The sequence below is a fragment of the Triplophysa rosa genome, unplaced genomic scaffold, assembly GCF_024868665.1.
Source record: "Triplophysa rosa unplaced genomic scaffold, Trosa_1v2 scaffold336_ERROPOS74982, whole genome shotgun sequence".
NCBI classification, from domain to species: Eukaryota; Metazoa; Chordata; class Actinopteri; order Cypriniformes; family Nemacheilidae; genus Triplophysa; species Triplophysa rosa.
In genome coordinates this window covers 32,206-49,753 of record NW_026634341.1, presented here as the reverse complement: position 1 = coordinate 49,753, position 17,548 = coordinate 32,206, and the positions used below count along the sequence as shown (strand labels likewise).

The 17,548-nt window shown below is 39.3% G+C and overlaps 2 protein-coding genes across 3 annotated transcripts in view; both read left to right on the top strand.

Annotated features, from left to right (window-relative positions):
- plp1a (proteolipid protein 1a) overlaps positions 1-13,835 on the top strand; it is a 32,438-nt gene extending 18,603 nt beyond the window's left edge. The window contains exons 7-8 of one of the 2 annotated variants that reach the window (XM_057327932.1): positions 191-256; positions 13,490-13,835. In XM_057327932.1, the coding sequence (XP_057183915.1) occupies positions 191-214 (24 nt within the window). In that variant the 3' untranslated portion in view covers positions 215-256; positions 13,490-13,835. Of the gene's footprint in view, positions 1-190; positions 257-779; positions 1,334-13,489 lie in introns of those variants that run through there. The other variant, XM_057327931.1, reaches the window with a different exon arrangement.
- LOC130550451 (uncharacterized) overlaps positions 4,929-17,548 on the top strand; it is a 17,637-nt gene continuing 5,017 nt past the window's right edge. The window contains exon 1 of the mRNA XM_057327929.1: positions 4,929-5,064. Within this exon, the coding sequence (XP_057183912.1) occupies positions 4,929-5,064 (136 nt within the window). The remainder of the gene's footprint in view (positions 5,065-17,548) is intronic.

Sequence of the window (17,548 nt, the reverse complement as noted above, 5' to 3'; positions counted from 1 at the left end):
TTTGTGTATTGTTCTGAGAATGTGTTTATAGTTGTTAGAAAATGGTGAGTTGTTTCATGAATTGTGTGTTAGCAATCGAGAAAAACTGTAACAGTCATTAAATAATTCAGCATTACATTAATGAAACTGAGTCTTGACTTGATCAGAAAGCTATGTAAAAAGAGATTTACATTTTTTTTATTTAATTTAGTGTCAGAAGCAGAGCCAGGAATGAGTTTCACGCAAGAGACTGATGCTCTCCCTGCGGATGAAACAGGTACACTGTACATTTTAAGTGCTACATTATATGATCACGCTCTTTTTAATGCAAAGGCTTTTCAATCATTTAAGCACGATTTGAAACTGTTGCCTTGACGGGTCTAGTATAATGTTAGATAGACAGCTTCCAGCTGTGCAGCTAGCGGGGAAACTCTGTCAGACAGCGCACCAGTATCAAGTTTTCTTTCATGCTTGAATGAACAAAAATACACAAGATTATGCAATAAAGCAGATTTGTCAAGTTAAACAAAGTCTTAAATGAATGCATAGAGTTGTGAATCTCGTCACATCTGAGTGACTGTGTCGGGCAGTAGCTCTTAAAGGGGCCGCATTCTTAAACCTACTGGCTGCTGTGACTCCTGACACTAAAAGGGATTAAAAGGGAACAGGATAAAAGTCATATGAATTAAGCTTGCATATACAGTATTTGCCATTTGAATTTTTTTATTTGAATTTCAACATCCTTTCCATGTCAAATGTGTTCAAGCTTACAGAAAGCTTTTTATTGTGATTCAATTCAGGTGCACTCAAGTCTAGGGATACAGAAGGAAGTGTGAAAGGGAGAGCAGAGTCTACTCATGGACAGATAATAGAGGCAACAACTCAGAAGCAAAACCCATAACCACAAGCTAGGAACAAGGCCGATAAAGATGATTCTGTTAATAGTTTTGATTACTTTTCTCGACCTCAGTCACAAGATATACATTTTTTTATCATCCTCAACAAACCCCAAATGTAAAGAATAGTGTTGGAGAGGAGTAATATTCCTCTATTTGTGAATTTTTATGAAGTTGTAAAGCTGTTGTTTCTTTGACTTATATGCAAAGGAAAAAGAGATGATAGTGTCATTAGAAAGTGCAATACATTTTATTTGTATTTATTAGTTTTTATTTGATTTTCTTTATTTCAAGGTTTGGATATTTATGATCACTAATTCTTATACAAAATAGATTCTGATTCTGTTACTGTTAAACGTTGTGTTGTTGTAAAGAAGACAGTTATTCATTGATCTAATAAATCTTTACTGTGAAGCTGCACTTATGCTACTGTATTTGCACCCAATTGGAAATTATATTTTTTGAAAAATACAATGAACGTTTTAATATAGACAGTCTTGAACTAAAGTGGGCCGGTCTAAGGCATGAAACTCCAGGGCTGAAAATGAGTACCACTCCGGCCCTGCGTCCCGCTCAAAAATAACTCGCACAGTCAAGTGTATGTAAAGAGCAGGACGTCTCAGAGCATCTGATCAGTGCTTTTAAGTGCGAGATCTTTCTTCTCTTGTCTGCACAACGCAAACATCGTGTCTAAGATATTGCGAGCCAGAAAGTAAGTTATAACACCTTGGATGCAGCAATAAGTCACAAGAGTGTTTTATCGTATAACTCTAGTGAACGTTTGGGTGACACTCTCATTCTCTGTGTTTCTCATCAAGTGCTTACTGTTTGCTCTCTGCTTGCTTAAGCTCATCAACAGCTCTCAATTTCCATGAGACACACCAAACAGTTCACACACACCACACCAGGGGCGTCATTTGGGTATGGCAGGGGCTGGTGGCTGCCATACCTTGGCTATCTTTTCTCCCCCAGAAAAGAGTGTAATCAGCAGCTTCAGTGGTGTGGTGCGAAACACACGTGACATATAGAGCACTTTTCCACCATCGCGCTGAATCGTTCTCGTTGCTTAATCGTTCCACTCCGTGCCGATCCATGCCAGCCGGTACGTAATTTTTAGAATGTAAACACAAACTCGTCACGCGCTGCCTGGTACACACAAGAGACTGAGCTATAACGGCTCTGCGCGCATTCATTAGCACAATTCCGAGCTGAGAACAGTGTGTAATCGTGTCGCATCGAACCAGACTCACGTGGAAACATAACTGTAACCGTTTCAGACTGTGCTTAGAACGATTCAGCGCGATGGTGGAAAAGCACTCATAGTTTTGACTCGAATCCGCCAGATTCACTCTTCTAAATTTTCACATCACATATCAGATCTACTTCCATTTTTTTAACTATATGATGTTTTCTTCGATAGATTATTCAAAGTGTGTTGTGCTTTATTATATGTGAGGATTGCTGCTGCAGTAGCAGCATGTATGATCGGGTCAGGAATGAATAATGTTAAATATATGTGAGACCGCAATGTAGAGATACAGTAGTAAGATTGGATGATCTCACGAGAGTCTGCCATACCTTCCCAGCAAATACACTCATGTCGGGCCCAAAAGGGTAGCACCTGGGCTGATATCTGGGGCCCACCTGTGCTACCCAACTGGGACCCAGTTCGGTTTCCATGTTGGGTTCCATATAGGGCCCATATGGGTTAACCAGGTAGCTCCCATTTGGTACCTACAGGAATCTTCCTACATGGGTTACTGATGGGACCCAGCTAGATCTTATGTTGGTATCTTATGGACCACAACAGGTATGCATATGGACAGTGGCACAGATGGGATTTTTTAACTGGGGGGACCAAGCTATCAGCAAATGATTTGAACTCAGTTAGTTATTTTGTGTAATTTGGGCTTTAACTAGTGGTCAAGTAGTTACTTTGCGTAAGTTGGGCTAATGGTTTGCACTAAAAAGCCATTGGAGGATTCTTATTTGAAATCATGGATAAACAATGAACAAAGGCCTACCTATCAACACTAGCAATGCATGATCAAACGGTTATTTGTCTAGTATGCCAATCACCCACTAAAACTTCATGCCTTCTGCAAAATATGTTTTAACCCTAACCCTAACTCAGTCAACTTATAGAGCACATTGGGTTAGATAAGAGCGACCCTTAAAAAAAAAAAAAAAATTAGGCGACCCACCTCTCTCTGTCTATATCTAATATAATATATAATTACGTGTGCGCGCATTTCAGTATATATATATATATATATATATATCGCGGAGCGAGACCGGAGTAGCTAATGAGTATGTGTGTGCGCGCGTGTCTGTGTGTTTATACAACTTACTGTCATGACAGAAACACAAACAACGGCCCAGATGCGGTAAAGACAAAAATGTATTGGACACAGTCAATACAAACACGGTGGCGACCCGACCACGAGCGTCCCAGCTCACGGTGGTGAGAGGAGAACAACGTCAATCTCTGTCCAGTAGCGACCCGGCCGCGAGCGTACCAGCTCGCGGTGGTGAGAGGTGAAAAACGTCAATCTCTGTCCAGTGGCGATCCGGCCGTGAGCGTACCAGCTCGCAGTGGTGAGAGGTGAACCTGAGGTGACGGCACACCACAGCGAGGACGAAGGCTAGGAACCCAGCGAGGAGATGGAGTCTTACGTGCCGGGATTCCTCACTCCATCCTGGTGCTGTGCGGGGATTCCGGGAGAAGACTCCGGCGAGGATGAAGCTCTCCGATCCTCTGGAGAAGAGCTGGCCACAGACAGAGGATGACAGGAGGAACGACCAAGGGAACTGCCAGAGATAAGAGAGGAAACAGGAGAACAGGCGACTAGAAGACAGTAACGAGACAGGACTTGACAGGAACTAAGACAAGGCAAAAACTAAGACAAAAGGCTTCTTCAGATGTGTCGCAGCAACGTCTGGGTCAGTCTGCACTGGCTAAACACGAGCAACGGTCAGACAACGAACAAGAGACACTAGGGAAAGATAAAGGGAAAAATAATGAGAGGAAATAGTGTCAGGTGCGGGGCAATTACGGGAACAAGGGCGCTAATCATGGTAAGTAAATGCAGGAGTGCATGTGTGTAGTGGAAAATCACCAGTGCATGAAAGTCTACCGACACAGGGAGGAGGAAACAGTGACGCGGACACCGAGCACGCGATCCGCTCATAGATAGCGGTACCACGTGCTCGACACAGACCAAAACAAACTCCGTGCCAAGAAAACACACCGAGCTAAACCAGACCGTGACAGTACCCCCTCCCCCAACAGCGCCTCACGGCGCTACGGGGAAGGCTCACCTCGTTTCCGGTGGAACTCCACGATCAGAGACCGGTCCAGCACATCACACGAGGGAACCCACGACCTCTCCTCTGCACCATAACCTTTCCAGTCCACTAAGTATTGAACGCCCCTGCCGCGGCGACGGATTGTCACTAAGAGGAATTAGTTTTAGGTTTTCAGATGCCTTTTCATCCAGAACTGTATTAACTATGTCTAGTGCAGCAGGCAGTATTAATCTCTCTGCAATTGTGTGTGGCGCTTTTTCTTTGGCAATACGATATGAAACTTTATACGATGCCAGGTGCAATTTGTGATTGTGTGTTATGCTTCTGCTGAGTACCTGAGCTGATGACTGAATTTCTTGAGCCTTCCTCTGAAAAAAAGCCAATGGTTTGTCCTCCAGGTCGGCATGGTGCGTATTTAAATGTCTTTCCAGCTTCGCTGGCTTCAAACTTTCATTTGCCAACTTTTCCCTGCATATTACACACATTGGTATGGCAGCATGGTATGCGTCAGAACAGTTGACAAACCCAAACTTTAAGAAGTCATCTTTAAATGGCCTTGCTGTGGATTTCTGCTTTTTCTTTGCTGGGACATAACTGCCATGTTGTTCCTGTGCATCGCCTTCGCGGTCTTTCGTGCTGACCTCCGCTTCTGGAGGCAAGGATGGACGGCTGATGGCATTTTCAGCTCCTTCATTTGAAGAGGTCTCGCTCCCAGGCCCTCTTTTTCTTGTGAAAAAATCGTAAATGGTATTTTTTGGCTTTGGCTTGCTCATGTTCACCATAAAGACGGGTGTCACGGTACTGAAGCCTTTGCATCATCTCACAGGGAGAAAGAAAAATGGCTGCGTCAACGACACTGCGTACAATTTATGTGGGTCAGGTGACACAGTGATGGATTTATGGACTTATTTTGCGTGTATTCAAATAATTTTTTAGTGTGTTTCTGTTCAAAATTCTTGTTATTGTTATTATTGTATAATAAAATTGAATTAATTATTTTACTAACATTTTTCTTAAATCATCCTGGCGACCCATTTTTTAATTTGCGCGACCCACCTGAGGTGGGTCGCGACCCAGGGTTTGAAAACCACTGGGTTAGATGATAATGTTATGTCAGGACCCTAATTTAGTCTTGCAAGTCCAGATAAATCATTATTTCCAGACAATAAATTGTTACAAATGATCTGCTATTGGCGTCTGACCAAGGTTGTATCTCGTTATTGGTGCTGCTAGACCTTAGTGCTGCATTCGATACCATTGACCACAGCACACTCCTACATAGACTCGAAAATGACATCGGCATTAAGGGAATAGCTTTGAAATGTTTTAAATCTTATTTATCCGACCGTTTTCAATTTGTAGTCCAGTACAGTGTACCACAGGGCTCAGTCTTAGGGCCTCTGCTCTTCGCATTATACATGCTACCTCTAGGAGATATAATAAAGCGACACGGAGTTAGCTTTCACTGTTATGCTGATGATACTCAACTTTATATTTCCTCGAAGCCTCATGAAACACAGCAGTTCCATCGAATAATGGAATGCATAGTCGATATAAAAAACTGGATGAGTAACAACTTTTTATTACTGAACTCGGACAAAACGGAAGTGTTACTTATTGGACCGAAAACTGCTATAAGTAACAACCAAGAATACTGTTTAACTATTGACGGATGTTCCATAAAACCCTCGTCGTCAGCAAAGAATCTTGGCGTTCTATTCGATAGTAATCTGTCATTTGAGAGCCACGTCGCCAACACCTGTAAAATTGCGTTTTTCCATCTTAAGAATATATCTAAACTACGTCATATGCTGTCAATGCCCATTAGAGATGTGCTGATGAGGAAATAAACTTATTTTGATCTTTAAAGTTTATATAGATTATTCCCTTTCCTTCAACAAAAAGTATTATTAACATTATTATTATTATCAGAATAAGACGAATAAGACGTATCACATGATATAGGCCTACACGCGTTGTATTTTTTTGTTCTTTTCCCACTTAGGCCTATAACGAATGCTTAGTTTGTGGTTCATTAATATTTAATAAAAACACAACAATAAAATTTGCCTATGTTANTGTATATAAGACGCACAATACTTTAAAACGATATAAGAATACTCCCATTGATCTATAGCTGTCCGTGTAAAATGTAACATAGTACAGTTATATTTGGTGCTCAAAGCTTTGTTTCGAGAGTTTCAAGTTATCAGACATCACATTACTGCTTCACGACTTAAATTCTACGTCCTTGAATATGAATTCCACATAACAGCATGGATCAATTATATTTCATTGTCACTTAGCCCAACTTATTTCTTAACAACAGCTAGGTTTTGTTAATTGAAGTGTCGTTTTTAATCACAATGTATTATGCCATACTTCGCTGTTACGCCCATAAGTTTAATTGTAACAATATAACATACCTGCACCGTGTTGATGTGTATCAGCATGTGTTAGCATTCTTGGAGCTGCAAACACTATTGAATCTGTCACGATTTACTAGGGAAGAACACAATTGCAGGCAGCGGGAGTACAGGAGGAACAAAAATACTTTTATTTTTAAACACAAAACAAAGATCCGCGATGGGGTAACAACAGGAACAAGAAAAAAATATACAAGCACAGAACGAAGACTAACTAAACACTAGACTGACAAACACTTGACATGAAGTAAACTAAACTGAACACTTACTAAGACCGATGAAACAGCAACAACAGGAACAGGCAATAACAGCAAGCATTGGAGGCATACAAGAACAGAGGTACACTGAACGCACAGCCAAAAAGCACAACGAACGAGCACAAGACAATAGACACGAGGGCTTTTTAAAGGGGAACAAACAAAGGCAGATAACGAGGGGCAGGTGAGGAACATAAGACACGGCAGGGAAGCAATACGGGAAACGAGAGGGGCGGGGCCAATGACGAGACACGAGAAAGCACATGGAATGTCAAAAGATAAACACCCCATGACTTTCTCACACTAAACACAAGGGATCTGTCACGATCCTGCCACAAGACTAGAAAATCCTGAACAAGAAGGCAGGACCATGATAGAGCCCCCCCCTTAATGAACACCCCCAGGTGTTCACCAAGGGGCCGACTAACAAGACAAGACAGACTGGGACAGTGACAAGAACAGACAAAACATGGAAAACAAAATCAGGGGCAGACAAGCAAGGATAACATTAGGATTGGGGTGGCATACTAAAAATAACTCAACTCAACTTTATTTATATAGCGCTTTTTACAATTTTCATTGTTACAAAGCAGCTGTACATAAGACATATTGACTATATGCAAAACAATTAAAGTTATACCTGCAAAAACAAGAAAAAGGTGAAAACAAAGACAGACAGACAGACATACCCACATACAAACACTCCACACACACAATATGCACATGTACTAACACACATACACACAGACAGGGGCGCAACTGCACATTTTCTGAGGGGTATGCGAGATCAGTATTGGCGCCCCCATCGGCCACCCCAATATAGAAAACACACAACAAATAAAAAATCTGCAGACATGTTGTATATTACCTTTGGAGTCATTCTATTTTACATCATGTGAAGGTGACAATCAGATTTGCATCTATAACAGAAGCATAAAGGTTTCCTTTTACAGAAACACTTTTCCAACTGCTTCACAATGTAACAGATACACAATTCTGAAAAGATAAATAACAATCTGAAAAATAACGAAACAAAGGAGCAAAAAGTAGTAAAAGTACATAAAGCTTGACATACACAATAAATTAGGGCAGAAACTAACGATTATTTTAATTGGACGATTGTTTTTTTGATTAATCGGGCTAAACAGTTTTTAAATTGATCTTTTGCTTATAATAACCAAATAAGGGGCTGTGTCCACCGAGCATTTACGCGGCTGAAAACGGCAGGAGCTCGGCTGAAAACGCCCGCTGCAGGCGCAGCGTTCTGCCCAAAGTTGAGCATTTTTCAACTCAGGGCGATCGGTCGAACGCCGGCGCTGAGCGTGAAAAAAACGCATCGCACCAGCGCAGAGCGCGGAAAAAAACTGTCAGCTATGGCTTTTTTTTAAAAGCGCGGCGTTTCCATAGGAAACAATTGAAAAAACGCCGGCCGCAGGCGTAAACGCCTCGGTGGACACAGCCTCTAAGACTTCAAATAAGGCTATTTATTGTATTCTTTGAAAAGTGAGTTTCACTTATGTAGTCTAGAATTTTGACATTTAAAACCTTTAACAAAAAAACTTGTCAAGTTTTAAATAATAAAACTTCTTTAAATATCCCAAATATAAGTAACAATCGAGTTGTAGCCCATTAGAGATGTGCTGATGAGGAAATAAACTTATTTTGATCTTTAAAGTTATATATAGATTATTCCCTTTCCTTCAACAAAAAGTATTATTAACATTATTTATTATTATCAGAATAAGACGAATAAGACGTATCACATGATATAGGCCTACACGCGTTGTATTTTTTTGTTCTTTTCCCACTTAGGCCTATAACGAATGCTTAGTTTGTGGTTCATTAATATTTAATAAAAACACAACAATAAAATTTGCCTATGTTAAACATACCTTTACTGTGCATTTATAATTCAAATATTATTGAAAAAACGAAATAAGATGGATAACAGATATTATAAGGCAAATAAATAAAAAATCTTTTGGATTTTCCCCTTTGTTAGTGGTTCACATTTTATGAAAACATCATTAAAGTAAAACAAAGACAAACTCACTTACATTGAAAGCTCAAATTATTTTTTATTAACTAACGTTCTTTTGCGCTCTTGTCTCTGTCATCCTGTCAATCATTGCGCTGTTTCAGTGTCCACACGCAATATCTCCGGTGCTCTGTGCTGCGCGCTGTTTGCAGAAGACGCAACTGCTCGTGTTATGTGAAGGACACGGACCTGACGTTCAAACTGCACAGCTCGCGTCGTCATATGGGGAAAACGCGTCCGACGATTAATGAAGAACCCGATAATGCGTGATAGTGGGAGACTTAACAGCTTTAACAACCGTCTCAGACTCTCCCGAATGTAATTATAAAGCTCCTTCACAAACATAGATTTATTTTATAAGCGCCAAAGATGTAGGCCTAGAGGTGACCTGATATTGTATTATAATATGAACTACCTCTCAGGCAACGTTAAATAACTTGTTTTTTACTTGTCAATTTACTTTTCATTTTCATGTTCTGTTCTGCGCTTTGGGAAGTTTCTTTGCTCGATCCATTTGGTCATTTGACTGTGAAAGAGTGATTGGTTGACATAATAACTTGATTAAATAAATTATATATTTATTGAACTCTTTAAAATGCTAGACAAAAGTGAAACTAAAACGTTTTAGATAATGACTTTTTCGTTATATTTTTTATAACGTTTTATTTAAAAAAATGTTAAATAATATTTTGGCACAATGGCGCCCCCACTTGTGCGGGCGCCCCTATGCACCGCATATACTGCATACCCCATTTTTGCGCCCCTGCACACAGCACACACACACATGGACGCGCACGCCACACACACACTGTACACAGACAAGTACGCGCACACACAAAGACACGACACACACACACACACACACGTACACGTACACACACGCCAGCCAGTGAGAGCACACATTTAAGATAAAGGAGAGAGAAGCACAGGTCAAATATAACAGACTATAAATTCCTATATGCAATATTAATTAAGTAAAACTTTAAAATTCTAAAGCAGCCCCCCGGCCAGGCAGATAGTGCAAAACAGTATGCAAACGGTGGCGAGGAACCCAAAACTCTAATCGAGAAAAAAAACCTCAGGAGAACCCAGGCCCAACCAGGGGATTCCAGTTCCCCTCTGGCAAAAGCTGCTGCCTCTGCACAAGCTCCAGAGACTTGCACAACAAGGCTAAATAAAATAAATAAACTTAACTAATAAAATAAATTATAGTTTAAGATTATCATTAATAATCTAATAGCATTTGAAATTTTGTGGTGAAGACAGTGTCAGATGACCGCGTCCTTCTTTATCCAGCTCTATCATCTCAGCTCTTGTCAGGTCCCCGCTTCCCATTCTCCGCTCTACCATCAGGTCAGGCCATGAACTGCATCCTGCTCGCTGTGGTAACCTTGGAACAATGAGACAAGACTGGCTGAGAGTAGAGTACTGTTCTGACTCTTTGATGCAACAAGTACATCAGTTGTGTTTTTGGTTCCGGTTGATCTAACTAATGCAGCCTAAACCCCTCAAGATTTATATTATGGAAGTGTAGTGTATGCAAGATTAAAAAGATGCGTCTTTAGTCTAGATTTAAACTGACAGAGTGTGTCTGCACTCTCTGCATCTGAGTGGGCTACAACTCGATTGTTACTTATATTTGGGATATTTAAAGAAGTTTTATTATTTAAAACTTGACAAGTTTTTTTGTTAAAGGTTTTAAATGTCAAAATTCTAGACTACATAAGTGAAACTCACTTTTCAAAGAATACAATAAATAGCCTTATTTGAAGTCTTAGAGGCTGTGTCCACCGAGGCGTTTACGCCTGCGGCCGGCGTTTTTTCAATTGTTTCCTATGGAAACGCCGCGCTTTTAAAAAAAAGCCATAGCTGACAGTTTTTTTCCGCGCTCTGCGCTGGTGCGATGCGTTTTTTTCACGCTCAGCGCCGGCGTTCGACCGATCGCCCTGAGTTGAAAAATGCTCAACTTTGGGCAGAACGCTGCGCCTGCAGCGGGCGTTTTCAGCCGAGCTCCTGCCGTTTTCAGCCGCGTAAATGCTCGGTGGACACAGCCCCTTATTTGGTTATTATAAGCAAAAGATCAATTTAAAAACTGTTTAGCCCGATTAATCAAAAAAACAATCGTCCAATTAAAATAATCGTTAGTTTCTGCCCTAATTTATTGTGTATGTCAAGCTTTATGTACTTTTACTACTTTTTGCTCCTTTGTTTCGTTATTTTTCAGATTGTTATTTATCTTTTCAGAATTGTGTATCTGTTACATTGTGAAGCAGTTGGAAAAGTGTTTCTGTAAAAGGAAACCTTTATGCTTCTGTTATAGATGCAAATCTGATTGTCACCTTCACATGATGTAAAATAGAATGACTCCAAAGGTAATATACAACATGTCTGCAGATTTTTTATTTGTTGTGTGTTTTCTATATTGGGGTGGCCGATGGGGGCGCCAATACTGATCTCGCATACCCCTCAGAAAATGTGCAGTTGCGCCCCTGTCTGTGTGTATGTGTGTTAGTACATGTGCATATTGTGTGTGTGGAGTGTTTGTATGTGGGTATGTCTGTCTGTCTGTCTTTGTTTTCACCTTTTTCTTGTTTTTGCAGGTATAACTTTAATTGTTTTGCATATAGTCAATATGTCTTATGTACAGCTGCTTTGTAACAATGAAAATTGTAAAAAGCGCTATATAAATAAAGTTGAGTTGAGTTATTTTTAGTATGCCACCCCAATCCTAATGTTATCCTTGCTTGTCTGCCCCTGATTTTGTTTTCCATGTTTTGTCTGTTCTTGTCACTGTCCCAGTCTGTCTTGTCTTGTTAGTCGGCCCCTTGGTGAACACCTGGGGGTGTTCATTAAGGGGGGGGCTCTATCATGGTCCTGCCTTCTTGTTCAGGATTTTCTAGTCTTGTGGCAGGATCGTGACAGATCCCTTGTGTTTAGTGTGAGAAAGTCATGGGGTGTTTATCTTTTGACATTCCATGTGCTTTCTCGTGTCTCGTCATTGGCCCCGCCCCTCTCGTTTCCCGTATTGCTTCCCTGCCGTGTCTTATGTTCCTCACCTGCCCCTCGTTATCTGCCTTTGTTTGTTCCCCTTTAAAAAGCCCTCGTGTCTATTGTCTTGTGCTCGTTCGTTGTGCTTTTTGGCTGTGCGTTCAGTGTACCTCTGTTCTTGTATGCCTCCAATGCTTGCTGTTATTGCCTGTTCCTGTTGTTGCTGTTTCATCGGTCTTAGTAAGTGTTCAGTTTAGTTTACTTCATGTCAAGTGTTTGTCAGTCTAGTGTTTAGTTAGTCTTCGTTCTGTGCTTGTATATTTTTTTCTTGTTCCTGTTGTTACCCCATCGCGGATCTTTGTTTTGTGTTTAAAAATAAAAGTATTTTTGTTCCTCCTGTACTCCCGCTGCCTGCAATTGTGTTCTTCCCTAGTAAATCGTGACAGATTCAATAGTGTTTGCAGCTCCAAGAATGCTAACACATGCTGATACACATCAACACGGTGCAGGTATGTTATATTGTTACAATTAAACTTATGGGCGTAACAGCGAAGTATGGCATAATACATTGTGATTAAAAACGACACTTCAATTAACAAAACCTAGCTGTTGTTAAGAAATAAGTTGGGCTAAGTGACAATGAAATATAATTGATCCATGCTGTTATGTGGAATTCATATTCAAGGACGTAGAATTTAAGTCGTGAAGCAGTAATGTGATGTCTGATAACTTGAAACTCTCGAAACAAAGCTTTGAGCACCAAATATAACTGTACTATGTTACATTTTACACGGACAGCTATAGATCAATGGGAGTATTCTTATATCGTTTTAAAGTATTGTGCGTCTTATATACAATAGACGGGACACTAAGTTGAATTGTTTTATTTTACAGACACCTGCTACTACATATTTGCAGGACGGTTCACTGGATCTATTCTCATTATGATTTAAAGTAAGCAGTGAAAGACGTCAACAAGTAGCGCAGTGCTTCTGTGTAGATGACCAAAGCTTGAATATGACTTGTCATATCTTCTTCAATCTTTCTTCCACCTATCATTTGTCTCACCCTCATGTCCTGTCATGCCATGTCCTGTCTTTTAAAAGGCCTGAAATAAAAAACGTAAACATCTACCACATTCAAGCTAAAAAAAAAGAGCTTTGATATCCATAATGTATTATTTCAGTCATAAATGTCTTTAGGAAGCCATTGTGAAAAAGTATAGGCCTACTTTACATTGTTATGTATTTTGATTTGCTTCGCATTTAAGATTATTTAAACGATTGTTATTATACAGTATAGTAAACAGTTTTGACTGCGCAACAAAATTTAACACGCAAATGTATAAGGGTTAAGAAATGTGCTTGTTTTAAACTGGTGCGACCCCGGACTGTTTAAAGCTGTAATAAAATACCTCACCACTTCCCCCTACTGGCTGGTATAAGTGAAAATTCCATTTCTTACAATAATTGTCGTCTATTGATGTTTAAATTCTACTCAGAAAAAGAGAAGTTTATGTATTTAGTTTAAAGGTGCAGTTAAATTGTCTGAGAAAATACTAATATGATGCATTCAAGTTTTTATGTGTTCTTTCAGCTGTCCAGTCATCATCACATGCTGTCAGAACTTCAGATGGATCTACTGATGAGAAGCGCAGCGTCGCGTGCAGGACAACAGCGTCCAGTGGTGTACTCGAGTTATTTTTGAATTTAGATTTGAAGTATTCTTGTTATGAATGCATTTTATTTATACTGACAGATGCGCAAACAGATTTACAAAGTAAGTTATGTGATTGTGATATTACAAGGTTATAAGTAGGCTATTATAATATATTATCTAAATAATACAAATGCTGTTAAGTTATTTTTAATTAATGTGATATTTGTAGTATTCTTAAAATAATATTCTTGTTAATGTGTTGTATTTGTACATGTTTATTGATATGTAGCCTATTTCAGCATCACTATTCTAAACCAATAACAAATGCTTTTACTGAATTTTAACACTATACAATTTAAAGTTGTTGCTAATTATTTGAATGAAACGTCAATAAAAATAAAATTGATTTATATAACCACGTGTTGCATTGTTGCTTTCCGAAGTTCACTGGATGCCGGTTGATAAAAATGATTTGCTGTAAATGTTATGAAAATAAAATTAATTATTAATTAAGACGTTACGTGGTTTTGTATATTTAGTTGCGGCTATAATAACATCAGATGAATTATGGGCATTTTACTGCGCTACGCATGAAATATAGGCTACAGTATATAGCTGTCTTAAGTCCACAAATGGACTAGATTTGTCTTAATTACTTCAGCCAACATTCGCCATTCTGAATGTTGACTGGGTTTGAAAATAACCCTTAATTTAATGTTTTTTAAAGATATTTATGCTAACTTAAAATAGGACTAACGTGTCTTCCCAACTAAGCCCGAACAAGAATATTGGTTCAACTTGCATATTTTTGCCCTCCCAACATTTAATTAATTGCCGTTTTTACAGAACAAATCCCAATTGAACCCCTGAGCCATATTAATGTTTATATTAAATTCATTGAAAGTGTTCTTTCTGTTTGTTAGTTTTGGACTAAGTATTGCTTCGGAGGTGGGCACTAGATGGCGCCATTGGCCAGACATTTTTGTCTACTAAACTCATGGCAGACATTTCAGCACACGCCTTCAGATCAGAAGTTTTTTAAGTAACGAGAAACGTTTCACTCAAGTGTGCAAACACTTTTGACCGGTGCTATTCTTATTAGGCTTGTTCGAGTTGACCCATACTAGCCTGCCACCGACTGGCGAGATCAGCCGTTTGCAGGCGGGGGACGGCCGTCAGATCAGATCGGACACTTCGTGCTTCCCGTAGGGAGCTGAACCTACAGCAGACCAGGGATATTCATTTCTTTGTCACTGATTAAGTGAATATGATAGGAATACCTCTTTTTTGCGTTAAGATCAGTAAAATAAACATAAAATGTGATATAAAAATCAAAGTTCTGAGCAAAATCGTAACCGAGTGTGTCAGAATAAACACGCGAACATGTCATATATACACGTGAACATTCTGGCCAATGAAAATAAAGTGTGTCGTCATCAAGGCAATTCGCAGCCGAATTTGAGATTGGACGGGAGCCAATCGCGGCGCTCGCTCTCTATTGTGAGGCTGCGGACGGGAGCCAATCGCGGCGCGGAATGAGAATGGACACGGCCACTCACCGCGATCACACCCATTGTGAGATTGGATGACGAGCGCAGGTAGCGGATAAATCAGCAAAGTAAGTCATACACTTGATTTTTCTTCTTCTGTTTATTACAGTCTTACTTAGTCATGCATTCGTCATGTTTTATCCGTCACAGAAAGTCGTTTTGTCGAGTGTCTCCCTTCACTGCGATTACACCCGTTGTCAAATTGAAGGACGAGCGCAGGTTACGGCTGACGTTAAATCACCAAAGTCAGCCATAAAAAGTGATTATTTTTCTTCTTCTGTTTTTTTCGTATTCGTAATTTAGCAAGCATTCGTTATGTTTTCATCCGTCACACACAATCGTCTTGCCTTCAGCAATCGCTAATGTTCACTTAACTGAACTTTTCATGAATGAAATCCACATGAAGTTGATGTAAAACCTTTGTTTTGTGAGACGTTATTAATAGCCCGTGTTGTATTGAGTAATTCTGTCTGTAGCCGTGATGTCGCTCAATCCACCGTATTTTCGGGTTTGTGTTGAAAAACTCTGCTCATGTTATCACAATTAGCCCATAATATATTATTCATAATATTATTCATAATAGAATCATTTTGAAGTTCGTTTTGACTGATAAGAACTACAGTTGTAAATATGGGTATACCTTACGAAAATTGACCATGGTTTTACTACAGTAAACGTTTATTAACCATGTTTTTTGCAGATGTATTACCTTTTATGAAACAACATGATCACAGTTTTACCACATATACCATGGTTAAGCTGTGGATAGATGAACAACACCATGTTTAATTTGTGGTTGCCATTGTTTAACTATTTAAACCAACATTTTCCCTTTATTGTTATAAAAACATGGTTAAATCAAGGCATGCCATAATTTAGTGTGCTTGAGGGTTTGATTGAAATGAAAGTTTTTTTTATAGTTCAATAAATGAATACTAGTACTCAGTGTATACATCCAGTACTTGCAAAAATGAACTTCTTTGCTTTTATTTCCATTGTATGCTTGGATGAGCACTAAACCAAAGAGCCACAAGGCTATGGGAGATGGCGAATGGATGGCCAGGTTGAGGGTGTTTGCCAGCTCTGGGATTCGCTCCAGAGAACAGCCGACCGTGATCACAACTTCAATGTTTGGTTTTAAAATATATAAAGACTTGCCGAGTCATAGTGTTCAAGTCTAAGTCAAGTCACGAGTCATTGGTGTCCAAGTCAAGTCGAAGTCTTCTCTGATTTTGTCGAGTCGCAAGTAATCAAATTTGTGACTCGAGTCGAGTCCAAGTCATGAGACTCGAGTCTACAACTCTGGAACACATCAATCAAATCAAATGTGCATCTACATACAAATCAAACAAACTTTGTGACTTAAAAAGCAAATAAAAATTACATTTTGAGAACTTAATCATATATTGAAATTGTTGGGGCAATTAAACGCATTAAATCATCGCACTTGTGCGATCCACTTTCTCATTTGGTCGCACCAACTTACAATTTGGTCGCACCCTTTTTTATAGTAATCGTTCTATTAATTTGTCACTCTGTCTTTTAAAATAGGCGGCTATGGACCGCTTCATATTTGCGCTTTAACACTTGCAAGCCCAATAAATCCAAAATAAGTGCAAAGAAAGTTTGTATTTGTTATTTTATACAGTTGATATTATGTAGTTTTAAATTAAGTTATACATTGGCTATGAAATGATCTCACACAAATATAACCTGTCACTCTTCACAATCCTCCTTTATTGCCCTCTTTGCAAACATCTGTAATTTTGCCACTGGCCTTCTTTATTTTTACCACATAAATTTTAATTAAATTAGCTAGTTCAAAACTTAAAAGTGACTCGGTACTAAATTATTATATATGTAAACTACTAAACATTGTCATAAATAATCTTTAAATACTACATCTTACTAACCACTCTTGTTAAATGGTCTAAGCACGCTTGTGTTCTGAGGTGTTTTTAGTGACTGATTTGATGGGTTAAGACAGAGGGTTGGACAGAGTATCGCGAGTTCAGTTTTTGACAAATGAGTTGTTTCAACAAAATGAGTCATTGCATCGCGAATCGGACATTAGCGGACATTGACGTGCTGTTTATTTTTCACAGCTGTTAGAAAAGATGGTGATTTGTGAGAACTTAAATGACTAAATGAACGTAACTAATGTTGGACTTTAAACGCAGTCCTGTGTCAGGGTTGTGGTGCAGAGAAGAACCCAAGCGCAGGCAGGCAGTGAAGGGGTTAACAGAAAATATTTATTTTAACAAAACAGAACAAAAAACACCCACAATGGGGGAAAACAGAACTAAGGAATAAACTTGAAATAAAAGACTTCCCACGCGGGGGCAAAATGAAAACAAGAACACTAAACTAAATGACACGACCAAACGTCTTAAATCAAAAACACAACAGGGTAGACCACAAGACTCACGGAACAAGGACAATGCTG